At 39.6% G+C, this 14,379-nt stretch overlaps 2 protein-coding genes across 2 annotated transcripts; one reads left to right on the forward strand and one right to left on the reverse strand.

Annotated features, from left to right (window-relative positions):
- Nucleotides 1-46: 46 nt before the first annotated feature.
- On the forward strand, nucleotides 47-10,341 carry LOC134658203 (uncharacterized). The gene is made up of 4 exons (XM_063513811.1): nucleotides 47-260; nucleotides 8,875-9,004; nucleotides 9,955-9,998; nucleotides 10,333-10,341. The coding sequence occupies exons 1-4, from the start codon at nucleotides 132-134 to the stop codon at nucleotides 10,339-10,341; spliced, it is 312 nt and encodes a 103-aa protein (XP_063369881.1). The 5' UTR covers nucleotides 47-131.
- A 1,506-nt stretch (nucleotides 10,342-11,847) lies between these two features.
- On the reverse strand, nucleotides 11,848-13,403 carry LOC134657915 (zinc finger protein 84-like). The gene is made up of 2 exons (XM_063513496.1): nucleotides 13,336-13,403; nucleotides 11,848-12,988 (listed from the first exon to the last, which is right to left on the reverse strand). Exons 1-2 carry the CDS (start codon nucleotides 13,358-13,360, stop codon nucleotides 11,946-11,948), a joined length of 1,068 nt encoding a protein of 355 aa, XP_063369566.1. The 5' UTR covers nucleotides 13,361-13,403; the 3' UTR covers nucleotides 11,848-11,945.
- Between the last annotated feature and the right edge of the window lie 976 nt (nucleotides 13,404-14,379).

The raw sequence follows: 14,379 nt of genomic DNA on the forward strand, positions 1-14,379 counted from the left end.
TTAATTTGGTAAATTCGGTTTCATTCCGAATTTCCAATTATACTCTCTTTGTTTTTCTCTCTTGGTTGTATTGAATAAACACGACACAGTCATAATTTTTGTTACACTGGTTTATTAGTGTGGTCACAGTGATGGAAGTGATGAACTCATGTCGCTGCTGCCTGCGTTGCCCTCCGGACAAGGACCTGGCGACGTCGTACGCACATCTCGGCAAAACAGAGATATATTCCCACATGCTCAAGGAGTGCTTTGATCTACATGTAAATGCAACTTGGTTTATTACTTGTAGCAGGATGTAATTAATTAATAAAAAAACCGGCCAAGTGCGAGTCGCGCACGGAGGGTTCCGCACCATCAACAAAAAATAGAGCAAAACAAGCAAAAAAACGGTCACCCATCCAAGTACTGACCCCACCCGACGTTGCTTAACTTCGGGAGTATGAGAGCCCCACTTAAATCTTTATTTTATTCTGTTTTTAGTATTTGTTGTTATAGCGGCAACAGAAATACATCATCTGTGAAAATTTCAACTGTCTAGCTATCACGGTTCGTGAGGGAGTTTTGTTTTGACCGTCACCGAGGTCGGACGCGTCCCGGGGTGTTTTACAAGGGTGTACGCTATACCATTTTGTTGCCAGGTGTGCGGGCCGGGCCGGACCGTACCTTTTTTTTTTTGTATATAAATGACCGCGCGCGTTTTGTGTGTTTCGTTTTCGATTCTATGATTCTATTCATTTGTATTAAAATATCTCATCCCGATAAATGCGGGTTTAACGTATTTTTTTTTATTTTAAAATGTGTATAATCACTGCGCATACGCCGAAGTAAACCTCAGCGAAGTCGAGACATGAGTACGAGTTACCTGGTGAGAGATTTCCATTTTACCTCCAAATAACATGCTCATGTGGATTGAATCTCTGTATAATTGCATTGTCTGTTTTAAGCAGGGTAGCAGTACAAGCAATACTTGAACTATGTTGAGTACCTGTATGTTGCTGTCTCTTTACGAGCAAATGTAGACGATTACCTTCAATATTGCCCCAAAACAGGCAACTACATACTAGTATACCGAAAGATGCAAGTTGATAAAACAAACTCTATGTTAATTTCGTCGTTACAATACCATTCCAATTTTGTTCTAAATTAACATGCGTCACGACTCACGAGGGACGCTGCTTGTACACAATTTTTTTTCCTTCGCACGAGTTTGGTTGGTGGAAGTTGTTACTTCAGATAATGTCGTGGCGGTCTCATGTGCCTACTGTATACCTATAGCGGCAACTTTATTTTATTCCTAACAACTGGACTGGGTTAGGATAGAGGTAATTGAGTAAGAAAGATGCCTATGCCTGTAGGTGGGTGTAGCTTAAAAAGGGAAAGAAGGGACCTCTTACGGAACCCACTGATTTCAATGTACAGCGAGACATACTGGGCGATTGTAAAGGGTTGTAAAAGGCGAGCAAAATACGCAAGACAGTCGGCTCAAAGAAACGAATCAAAATACAAAGGCCCGCAGAAGTAATGGCGGACACCGCTTCAGAATTATTTTTTATACTATCCGGCTTCAAGGGTCTTACAGCCCATCACAACATGTGCAGTTGCAATAAATGCCAAAAAAAAGGGTACGAGGCACGGCTACTTTCACCACGACCACGCCGGGGCGCGAGGAATTGAAGGAATGTAACAGGTATGCTGGTAGAGACTTCAAAATAATACCATATAATTGTTTTATATATTTATATCGTCGATATATGAATTGCAAACTAAGAGATACCTACCAAGTATAACCGTAAATGGAATATTTGCATTGAGAAATATGAAGTTAAGATACCGGAACGGGAAGAGGGTGTCATGGGTCTTTAGCCCTAACTACCAAATAATATTCAGGTTTAACAATCAATTCAAGTGAAACTCTATTAATATATCTTTCTGTAATTTTTATTGAATTGTTTCGTTTGTGTGTGTTTTTTTTTAAATCAAAGTGATAGTGCAATTTTCTCATGCTCGAAGTAAATATGTAATATGCTGATGTGCAAACTCTGTGTTTTTGCGGTTTTATTGTGTTAGAAGTGTCTGTGTTGTGCAGTGCTAAAATCCAGTTTTGTATGTCCTAGCGTGATTAAACTACTATCTTTATTATTATTTTATATAAAGTAAAGGACCTCGCAAGTTGTGATTTTCTTTTTGTGCCTACTGAGTAATAATATAACAAACGTCAACCATTATACCAACCGGTAGATATTACTTACTCGTGCCTCCTGGGAAAAAAAAGGTCCCCCTAGAAATTCCTATATCTACAAGCTGCGCTACCTGTGCTACACTACACTTATACAACAGGACAAAATCCTTCGTCCACCTTACCGAAGCTCACCGTACGCTACGCAAGCACATACTTGGTCGTCGATCAAGAAACGTAATGACCACTACCTGCCTTCTTCATTATCGCAAGAAAACGCAGCACTCCACGCAGCTCTGGAATATAAAGAGAAAGAGAGGAAGGAGGGACGCCCGATATATACGTGGGAGGACTCACTTAACCACGACATTCGACACTATACTTACTAACCGACCCCGATCCTATTGGGAGTACATATCTGAAAACAGAAGCAGCCAAAAAAAGCTGAAAAAAAAATACAAATAACCGGAAACGGACACGGAATCAGAGCCAGAGGAAACGGAAAACGGTGGCGGCACTAGCGGTAGGATATCTAATACGGAGCCCCAAGTGACCTAGCACGCTTTGATTAGATCAGAGATTACGTAATAAAGACAAGATGAAGAAGAAGACATGAAGACAGGAAGAAAAAGCAGTAATATTCCCTCACAACCAAGTATTTATTACACACCAAGTATAGTATCTATCTACCCCATGCTGACTTCACGATGCCTGTATTCGGGTCGGCTCAAAATTTCCCGTCTCTCCTACTATCCTGACTGCAAACCCTACACTCCAGTCCTATCTACTGGGTGCTCCGGTGTCTCGGGCAGGCTGCGGGCGCCTACGGAGGGGTGGCAGGGGTTGTTGCGTAATAAGCTGGTTTGCGCGCGTACTTTGTTTGATTTCGCGTTTGAGGCTTAGCCGGTGTGAGGTGACGCTGACACCTCCACTGACTCGATGCCGTTTAGGTTGAATCAGCAGAGTCATACGAGCTTACAGGGCTATTTGCCTCAACTACGCCTCCCCCCTGTAGTCTTCTCTTCCTAGTCCTTGCTGCAGGAGGCTGGAGTTACCCCTAGTATCAGTATCAGTATCAGTATCAGTCTAGCTATCACGGTTCGTGAGATACAGCCTGGGAACAGACGGACGGACGGACGGACGGACAGTGGAGTCTTAGTAATAGGGTCCCGTTTTTACCCTTTGGGTACGGAACCCTAAAAACGGTATAATATAAAGTTCATATAAGATACGGGTGTACCACCGAAAGCATCTCCCGTGATGCTCACTGCTCCTATGTACAATGCTAAATGTGTTCTGGTGACATGATACTTATTTGATGAGAATGACTACAGTCTTGAGTCCGAATATGGTTTGCTTTTCAGCCTAAATGCTAATTTTATCTTTTTTCGGTCAATTATGGCCAATGTACAACCATATATTTGAGTTGCTCAACTTCAAACTCGCATACCACTCTACCCTCTCACTATTTATTATTAATTCATCTAATTAGAGTCAATCTTCAACCTTCCATCTAGTTATCAGTTGATGGAGACGTCTCACGTGGGATCTGCTTGACATGTGTGGGCCGCCTGCGAGACGCTAGCGACGTCAAGCTGCAAGTGCAGCACAGCCAGGCAGAGCTGGAGGCAGCACTGCTTGCCAAAGGTTAGCATATCCTCCCGCCACATCGAAACTTGCCAAGGCAAATCCATTTTTGAATTGTTGAAATAGAGACTGAAAAACTGGACAAGTGCGCATCGGACTCGCCCACCGAGGGTTCCGTACTTTTTAGTATTTGTTGTTATAGCAGCAACAGAAACACATCATCTGTGAAAATTTCAACTGTCTAGCTATCACAGTTCATGAGATACACTCTGGTGACAGACAGACGAACAGTGGAGTCTTAGTAATAGGGTCCCGTTTTTACCCTTTGGATACGGAACCCTAAAAAGTAATGTAATATGAAACCTCTGTGCGGCTACTGTACTTTATACCTACTGTTTTTTGCAACATGTTATATTTGTTTGTTTTGTACCTAAAAACAGACATTTCAATCCTATAAACTAGTCTTAGTCCTAATTGGTTAGAATAATCATCGTTATTTGTTTTCCTTTTTTCTTTTGCTTGCTTGAATCATTTTTTGTGTTTTACTTTATACATCGTGATTTTATTGAATTCCGTTAACTTCGGGGTATGGTTCAGTACGTTTAAGAAAAGTAAATGGCAGTTAATTTTCAAAAAAAAATATTTTCTTTTTTTACAAAAAAAAAATAAGTTTAAAAAGTAATTCAATGTAGCATATAGCGTTGTTGTAACACGGGCATTACATTTAACTCAACCAAACAATTGAAATCTGTGTCATTTCGAACATCGATCGTCCGAGATTGTACTTAAGTGTAGTAGCAAATGTATGAACTCATTCTAAACACTAATCAATATGTAAACCGGCCCTAAGGCAAGTGTACACGCTTGTAGAGGCCTTATAGGAAAAAATAAATTATTGATTATCTCCGAAATGGTGTACCACCGAAAGCATCTCCCGTGATGCTCACTGCTCCTATGTACAATGCTAAATGTGTTCTGGTGACATGATACTTATTTGATGAGAATGATTACTAGTACCAGATCTTAGATCCCGTTTTCTAAGAGGACCTTGCATTTTGGAGACAAAGCAAACCGCTTGAAACAGGTGTTCCTGGGGGTGATCTGAGCTGATTTCGCCCGGTTGCCGAGAGGTCCCCCCTAGCAGGTGGGCAGGGGAGGGGGGGGGGGAAAAGTGCCTCCGGCGCGCCTCACTCTAAATTTTATATCTGCATACATCTAGCAACTATATCAAGTTTGGTGTCTTTTTCGTATAATTCGAGGATGGAGAATTCATTTCTGTGACTAAACATTCACTCACCCATACAAAAAAATCGAGAAATTCAAAATTCAAAAAAAATCTTAACACTTTTTTTTTTAAATCCTCTACAAAATTAAAACTATGAGGATTTGCTCTAAAAAAAATACATGTGAATAGCCCAGTTATACTACTATATAGAATAATAAACTTATCAACCATTTTTGACTAACAATTGTATTTAAAAAAATGTTTTGTGTCGCACGGCGGACCGTGCTGAAGTAGGTATACCTACACGCATTTAGTTTAGACACGCATTCACTTCAAAACATTATTCAGCATAACGCAAGTAGGTACAGAAAGTAAATATTTAAAACAATAAAGGAATTTAAAATAAGTACGATATAACTGAATATTGGATTATCCTATGCAGAATGAGTTGTCTACCTACTGGATAGTTCACGACAGATCAAATTTTTATTTAGTTATTGTGACCTTATCTTCTACGTCTTTTGAGATACTTATCTATGTATACATAAAAATTATAATAAATTTGCGTGTAGTGTATCTAAACGGAGGTGAATTCGGTGCAGTGCAGCGGCGCTCGCGCTCAGGGACAGTTGGTATTAGTTCCCAACATCTTTATTTAACTTCCGTTAACTTGAATCTTTTCCGCCGTCTCATTATCTGAAGGTTGTCTGGAAGAGATCGCTATTTAGCGATAAGTCCGCCTGTTGTTACCTACATTTTTGTACCTGTTCATACTTTTGTAATATTTCTTTTGTAGTGTGCAATAAAGCATTTTATTATTATTCACTTTATTTATCTTCCATCTTAAAAGTTAGGTTTTTTTATTTTATAATATGAATATAAAAGTAAAATATAAAAACAGAAAACAATAAAAAATAATAAACACATTATAAAAAACCTAACCTAGGGTGCCGCCAGCAGCGGGGCAAGGCCCAAGCTGCCGGTGGTCAGGGCCGCAGAGAGAGGAACCGGCGGACTATCCGCGCCGTGTCCAAGATCACCGCCTTCTGCATCTGGCGCCTTCTGGCCCTTGATCCAACCACCTAGCGAGAGTCTCTCAAGATGTTGGTCGAGACTCTTCGCTATTAGACCGTTCACTGAAACGACTATCGGGACAATGATCGTCGAATCAACATCCCACATGGCGGTTATCTCGTGAGCCAAGTCTAGGTACTTACTGGACTTGTCCTTCTCGGCCTTCACGAGATTCTCATCATGGGGGATGGTGATGTCAACGAGCACGGCCCGACGTTGCGATCGATCTATTATCACAATGTCAGGCTTATTGGCTACAATAGTCCTGTCAGTGATGATAGATCGATCCCAATAGAGCGTGGCACGACCATTCTCGAGAACAGGCGCAGGTAAATACTTGTAGTACGGTACTTCGCGGTCCACAAGACCATATAGAAGAGCAAGCTGCTGGTGAATAATCCTGGCTACGAGATTATGTCTGTGCAAGTACTCGCCGTTAGCAAGATGAGAGCAACCGGAAATAATATGCCTGAGTGACTCTCCGGGACGGCTGCATGCCCGACAAATGTCGACCGTACCATCCCTCAGGATATATTTCCGATAGTTGTTCGTCATCATTACTTCGTCCGCAATTGCACAGGCAAAACCCTCGGTTTCTCCGAAGAGGTCCCCGAATCGTAACCAGTTCACCGACGCGAGCAGGTCCACATCGGGTCCCGTGAGGGCCTTGTAGAACCGCCCGTGTAGCACCTTACTCTCCCATGCCGCCTTGCGATCCGCAGTATAAAGTACCACAGGTTTGCGCCAGTTCTCGTTTGCCAAGGAGAGCGGCGTGAGGTTCCTGTCAACTGCCACCACATCACGATGCATCCCACACTCGTTGTTAAGGAAATAATTCCTGAGATTGTACACCTCGCGGTTGTGGAGATCCTTGGCGTTTAGGAAGCCTCGGCCTCCACACTTCCGTGGGATGTACAATCTTATAACTGACAAGTGTGGGTGTAGCATGCGATGTGCGGTGAGCAGTGATCGGACCCTCCGATCTAGGGCGTCCAGTTCGGTCTGAGTCCACCTTAGTATGCCAAAGAAGTATGTGAGTAGGGGCATTACCCAGGTGTTGAAGGCACGCACTTTGTTGCCTCCTGACAAAAGACTGTTAAGGACTTTTGTGAGCCGACTGAAAAAGTGCTCCTTCACCGACCGTCTAATACGGCTAATACCCCGTCCTCAATACCCAGCGACTGTTACATACCAAGGTATTTATAGGTTTGTGATTCAGAGATAGATCTGAAAGCCATTGTCTCAGAGAGTTGTAAATTTGTTGAATTTACAACCCTCCCCCGCTCTACATGTATAACCGCACATTTATCGACACCAAACTCCATGTTGATGGCACTACTGAAGACTTCGGTAGTTTTCAGTAGGTCCAACAAGTCTTGGCTATTTGGTGCAAATAATTTGAGGTCATCCATGTACAAAAGGTGAGAAATGACTTCACCCTCTCTCCGAAGCCGGCAACCTAGTCCCAAATCTTTCAGCAGGGTGAGGTTCATGAGGGGATTCAGAGCTAGGCAGAACCACAGGGGACTCAGACTGTCACCCTGAAAGATGCCTCGCTCAATCCTTATAAAATCCTGCGGGCCAGAACGGTCATCCCCGCCTCCTGGTTGACGAAGGACTGTGGTCCACTGCCTCATACACGCGCTTAGGAAGGCTCTCAAAGCTGCATCTGCATGTCTATGAGGAGGAGCTGTTTAGTACCACGGGACCCAACCCTACATCCATTTTGAGCGGAAGCCAAAATATTGTTTGCGACAATGTGCGCATTGATTTTTGCTCTCAAAATGGATGTAAGGAGCTTGTAGAGTGTAGGCAAGCATGTGATGTGTCTGTAGTTTTTTGCTTCCGTGGTACTACCGGACTTGAAGAGCAGGAAGGTGACACCAGTTGTTAAGGAAGGTGGGAGAGAACCAAGCTCGAGGGCTTGTTGGAATTGTGCTGCCACTTATTATTATTATTTATATATTTCATTTATATTTGCATATATATCACGTCCAGAAGTAATATATTAATGTAATCTACAACAAGAAGCATAAAAACTTATAAGAAACCATCAAAACATACTTAAAAATCCTAAAAGCTGCATACTGCTCTTACAATGCAGGTACGCCGCGCGACATAAATCATTTTTTTTACAGAGTTATAAAAGAAAAATGATTGAGAAGTTTACTATTCTATATATAAGGATAACTAGGCTATTGACAGGTATTTTTTTTCTAGAGCAAATCCTAGTAGTTTTAATTTTGTAGAGGATTTTCGAAAAAAAAAGTGTAAAGATTTTTTTTAATTTTGAATTTCTCGATTTTTTTGTATGGGTGAGTGAAAGTTTAGTCACAGAAATGAATTCTCCATCCTCGAATTATACGAAAAAGACACCAAACTTGATATAGTTGCTAGATGTATGCAGATATAAAATTTAGAGTGAGGCGCGCCGGAGGCACTTTTCCCCCCCCCTCCCCTGCCCACCTGCTGGGGGGGACCTCTCGGCAACCGGGCTTAATCAGCTCAGATCACCCCCAGGAACACCTGTTCCAAGCGGTTTGCTTTGTCTCCAAAATGCAAGGTGGTGGACCTTAGATCTCTTGCTATACAGTCTGAGACCGAATATTGTTTGCTTTTCAGCCTAAGTGCTAATTTTATCTTTTTTCGGTCAATTATGGCCAATGTACAACTATAAATTTGAGTTGCTCAACTTCAAATCTGCATACCACTATACCCTCTCAGGAAATATTTATTTATTTATCTGATTTTAAAGTTAGGTGACTCATTTATAATTCATCTAATTAGAGTCAATCTTCAACCTTCCATCTAGCTATCAGTTGATGGAGACGTCTCACATGTGATCTGCTTGACATGTGTGGGCCGCCTGCGAGACGCTTGTGACTTCAAGCTGCAAGTGCAGCGCAGCCAGGCAGAGCTGGAGGCAGCACTGCTTGCCAAAGGTTAGCATATCCTCCCGCCACATCGAAACTTGCCAAGGCAAATCCATTTTTGAATTGTTGAAATAGAGACTGAAAAACCGGACAAGTGCGCATCGGACTCGCCCACCGAGGGTTCCTTACTTTTTAGTATTTGTTGTTATAGCAGCGACAGAAATACATCATCTGTGAAGATTTCAACTGTCTAGCTATCACGGTTCATGAGATACAGCCTGGTGACAGACAGACGAACAGTGGAGTCTTAGTAATAGGGTCCCGTTTTTACCCTTTGGATACGGAACCCTAAAAAGTAATGTAATATGAAACCTCTGTGCGGCTACTGTACATTATACCTACTGTTTTTTGCAACATGTTATATTTGTTTGTTTTGTACCTAAAAACAGACATTTCAATCCTATAAACTAGTCTTAGTCCTAATTGGTTAGGATAATCATCGTTATTTGTTTTCCTTTTTTCTTTTGCTTGCTTGAATCTTTTTTTGTGTTTTACTTTATACATCGTGATTTTATTGAATTCCGTTAACTTCGGGGTATGGTTCAGTACGTTTAAGAAAAGTAAATGGCATAGTTAATTTAAAAAAAAAAAATTTTTCTTTTTTTATAAAAAAAAAATAAGTTTAAAACGTAATTAAATGTAGCATATAGCGTTGTTGTAACACGGGCATTACATTTAACTCAACCAAACAATTGAAATCTGTGTCATTTCGAACATCGATCGTCCGAGATTGTACTTAAGTGTAGTAGCAAATGTATGAACTCATTCTAAACACTAATCAATATGTAAACCTAAGGCAAGTGTACACGCTTGTAGAGGCCTTATAGGAAAAAATAAATTATTGATTATCTCCGAAATGGAGTTAATTAGAATATTGGTGTCTTTGAGAAAGTTACTTGATTTAAGCTCAGGAATGCACCCTTGAAATTGCTAAGCTATGTTTTACCTGTCTTTTTCAGTGGAGCCTATGATTAAGATTGAAGTGGCTGATGAGAGTGGGTGTGTAATGATCGATATAAAAATAATTAATATATTTTCTGTAGATATAACAACATTTAATATAATTTCAGAAAATATAATAACTCATTTTGTATAATATATATATGGTATATTATTAAAATGACTAATATCATTTTATATAATTATCTTTTGATATAACACTCATTTATTATAACGATCATGTGATATAATGCTCATTTATTATACAAGTATTATTATATAAGCATTATTCGGTATAATAATGAGAAAGGTTTGGATGAATTGCATTATAAATAAAATGAAGCCAGGATTCTATTGTTTGGCTCATGAATTATTAGCTGAATCAAAAATTGTTCTAGGAAATATAGAATCATATATGAATGGGCAACTACCAGAAAACAAGAAGAAAATATATATCGCGCAGCAAAAAAAATTGATAACATATATACTCTACCGAAAAGAAGAATACAAAGAAGACGAATTTTTGCGTGCGTTGGCTTCTAATTTGAATCTTAAAAAAACATCCAATGTTTACCTAATTTAAAAATACATATATAAAATTTTCTTTGTAAATTGTGTTTTCTTTACCTAATCTAAACTTTTTTCCTTTCATTTTATGTAGGGGTTACAATTCCAACCTAACCTAACCTAGTATTCTGGTAGTGGTTTGTTTTGTGTAATGGACGCAATTCTAACCTAACCTAACCTACTTTTGTGGTAGCGGTTCGTTTTGTGTAGGGGTCGCAGTTCTTAACCTAACCTAACCTAGTTCCTATTCTGGTAGCGGTTGGTTTTGTGTAGGGGTCGCAGTTCTTAACTTTACCTACCTAGTTATGAATAGCAGTTCGTTATACGTAGAAAGAGTATCGTTTTTTGTAGTGTGTAATAGTAAATGTGGAATTATATGTCTAATACATTATATCAACAAAGGTTATACCAATTCTACTTTAGTTGAAATAACTTTATATCATAAATTCGGTATAGGAAATATGCATTATACTTCAAGAATGTTATGCTAAATGTTATTAGATCAATTAATCATTATATAAAATGATAATAATATTATATGAAAATACATTAAGTGTTGTTATATCATTTAATAATTATACTAAATAAGCGTTATTGCAACTGATATTATAAGAAAAATGTTTATAGCCATCGATACGCACTCGATGAGAGTATGGGAGATAAATCAGCATTTGTCATGTTATGTAAGTACAGATTCATCATGAGACCAAATAGAATTTGAAATACTTAGTGTAAGGCCTGAGTGGACGCTCAGAGCGGGGCGTGCAGCGTGGCGTCGGGCTCACAAGTGATTTGAGCAGCGTGCACTAAGGCCGCTCCTATACGTTTGCATTTGTTTGACATGCACGCCGCACGCCCCGCCCAGCTGTACGCCCAACATGAGCGTCCACTCAAGCCTTACACTTAGAGGCAGATTGTCAAAGTAAATTATGTTGCCACAGTAAATTTATTGCCATCTTTCGACAGAAGATTAAAACTGTTAGATTGCCATTTGACTTTGATCCTTATTCTTTCACTGATATGTGTTATTTTGTTAAATTTTGGAATTAACGCCATCTACTCGACAGTAGGCCAAATCTTTTTAGGGTATTAGGGCTTGGAACGCGAGTCCGACTCGCACTTGATACGAAAAAACCGTAGTAAAATAACACACCAAATTTTAGATATAACTAGGTATATTTAACATATAAACTTATTTTTATTAGGAACAGTTACTGTTATGGCATAATTTAATTTATAAAAACAACGTAATTATTCCTCCTTCTAATATCGAAACACTAGTAATGAGATTATTGTTACTCAACATAACAGCTTTACCCAGTGCTTTAAATCTGCGAGCACTACCCTAAGGTGTTCAATCAGGTTGATTCGACTTTGTCTCCATGTAAAACATGCTTTTGAATATCAACCCGCGTAGCTTTACTAATTACATTTGTAAAATTTCTCATTGTTTACCAGGATGTTTGGATTTTATATGTCCAACTAAAACATGTTTCTGCCGACACGCATAGCTGCAGTGTTTACACTTGTAAGGCCTTTCACCAGTGTGTATACGCTCGTGAGCCGGTATATCTGATTTCCGAGTACATCTAAAGTCACAATAGCTACATTTATGGGGTTTTTCACCCGTATGTTTAGTTTGGTGATAACGCAAGTGCTCTTTTTTTCGACACTGATAATCGCAAAAGTCACATTTAAAAGGCATTTCACCTGTATGTATCATCAGGTGACGGTTCAAATGTGACTTATCATGGGTTTGGTAGTCACAATGAGTACATTTATGCGATTTATTTTTCGTTCCAGGATGTATACCCTCGTGTCTTCGTAAATGACATTTACTAGTACACTTGTAATCACATTGCCTGCATTGATAAGGTTTTTCACCGCTATGTATCATCTCATGTAATCGTAAATCTGCTTTTCGTCTACATTTAAAGTCACAAATGCTGCAGTTTAAAGGCTTTTCGCCAGTGTGTATCATCAGATGAATTTGCAAGTGTTTTTTTGAATTGCACTGATAAGCACAATTGTTGCACAAAAAAGGCTTTACGTCTGTGTGTCTCCTTTGGTGTCGGAGCATTCTTCCTTTATACGAACTTGTGTAACTGCAATGATTACAATTAAAAAGGCTTTTTACTGTGTGTATCGTCTGATGTCGGAGTATTCTACTTTTATACGGACTGGTGTAACTACAATGATTACAATTTAGAAGTTTTTTTACTTTGCGGCGTTTTAATTTAGCCTTCCGCGTCAAATTCTCAACACCATGTTCTTTTTTCTTATGTATTGTGGAACGACAAGAATCACTATTGTTTTTTTCCTGGGTCATTATTGAATCACACGAAGTTTCGGACAATAAGTGCGTTTCTTGCATGTCTTTCTTTACAACACACTTCTTTTTGAAGCCCTTGTGACATTCTTCGCGGGTGTATGGTTTCTCTCTACCGGAACTGGCCATGGCGATCTCGAAAGGGGGCCGCTCAACGTCTAGACACAAACAGGGCAACATTAGGGAAGGTTGGGGAACGTATGGGCTTTTTTCTTTATCATGGTCGTCCAAGCGTTTAACCTTTTCCACGCCGTGTCAAACACAAAAGCTGTCACTCAGACGCCACATCATTGAAGTGTCAAAACTGAAGTTGAACTTTATGTATATGCACGTACTGTCGATGTTGCTCTATGGTCTGTGACCGATTAATCGGTCTTTGACGTTGAACCTACGATGCGGATATATCGGTCATTGGCGTCCAAAAGGTTAAAGGCTAGTGCTATATGGTTTTAAGAAGATCCTAGTGCTAATTCTAATCATCATCATCAGCCTATAATAGGCTTACCTGTCTCTGACAACTCATCCTTCATCTCATCATATGGCGGCTCTGACTTGATTGAAAAGTCTTCAACTGAAACAAAATAAAAACATACTGATTAGAGCTGTGTTGTATGGTAAGCTGATTGGGGCTAAAAGGTCCTTGGCCTAGTTTTTAGGGTTCCGTACATAAAGGGTAAAAAACGGGACCCTGTTACTAAGACTCCACAGTCCGTCTGTCTGTCTGTCACCAGGCTGTATCTCATGAACCATAATAGCTAGACAGTTGAAATTTTCACCGATGATGTATTTCTGTTGCCGCTATAACAACAAATACTAAAAAGTACGCCCTTGAATAGCATTAAATCACTAATAGCTTTATTTATAAACGCGCTACCAGCCTCAATTACCTATTAACTGCTTGTCTTAATATCATTTTAAGTTTAAATACTAATACATAAATTAAGTAATTGAGGGTTGTAAAGATAACTGAATAAGGAACTTTTTACATAGGACATAGGTACATCATCTTAAATCGGTAACAGAAAAAACAAACAGATTTGGCTTAGTTATTGGCAACTTTGGCACTGGCAACTTTCGCAAAATTGTAAACAAAATGGCAATTTAGAATTATAATATGTTTAAAATGCGGTTTATATCTATCTATTTTATAATTGTGTATACAGTCTGCTGTTATAATTATTATCTATGTAGTTGACTGCTCAAAAACTGTGTAAGTCATTTTATGTTTCTATTCTAAATATTTTAAAAGTACTTACTTGACGGATCAAAAACAGAGTCCTCGGTGACACCATCATCAGAGATCTCCGACTTAACGAAGGGCTCCACTGAACTAGACCCTGAAAAAAAGGGGTTCATTACAATGAGGTCGTCATTGACAAAATCCCTCCTGCCAAAACACACAAGAGGGGAAAGCCATTAAAAAACCGGCCAAGTGCGAGTTGGACTCGCGCACGGAGGGTTCCGCACCATCAACAAAAAATAGAGCAACACAAGCAAAAAAAAAACATCAAGCAAAAAAACGGTCACCCATCCAAGTACTGACCCCGCC

Source organism: Cydia amplana, chromosome 21, assembly GCF_948474715.1.
Source record: "Cydia amplana chromosome 21, ilCydAmpl1.1, whole genome shotgun sequence".
Classification (NCBI taxonomy): domain Eukaryota; kingdom Metazoa; phylum Arthropoda; class Insecta; order Lepidoptera; family Tortricidae; genus Cydia; species Cydia amplana.

What these genes read in the sequence shown, in the direction of transcription:
- LOC134657915 (XM_063513496.1), bottom strand. Translation starts at nt 13,360, where the DNA reads ATGAAGGATGAGTTGTCAGAGACAG. An exon ending in GGATGAGTTGTCAGAGACAG is followed by an intron (nt 12,989 to 13,335) that starts GTAAGCCTATTA and finishes GTTTGTGTCTAG; the next exon opens with ACGTTGAGCGGCCCCCTTTC.
- LOC134658203 (XM_063513811.1), top strand. Translation starts at nt 132, where the DNA reads ATGGAAGTGATGAACTCATGTCGCTGCTGCCTGCGTTGCCCTCCGGAC. An exon ending in AGGAGTGCTTTGATCTACAT is followed by an intron (nt 261 to 8,874) that starts GTAAATGCAACT and finishes CCTTCCATCTAG; the next exon opens with CTATCAGTTGATGGAGACGT. An exon ending in GGCAGCACTGCTTGCCAAAG is followed by an intron (nt 9,005 to 9,954) that starts GTTAGCATATCC and finishes TGTCTTTTTCAG; the next exon opens with TGGAGCCTATGATTAAGATT.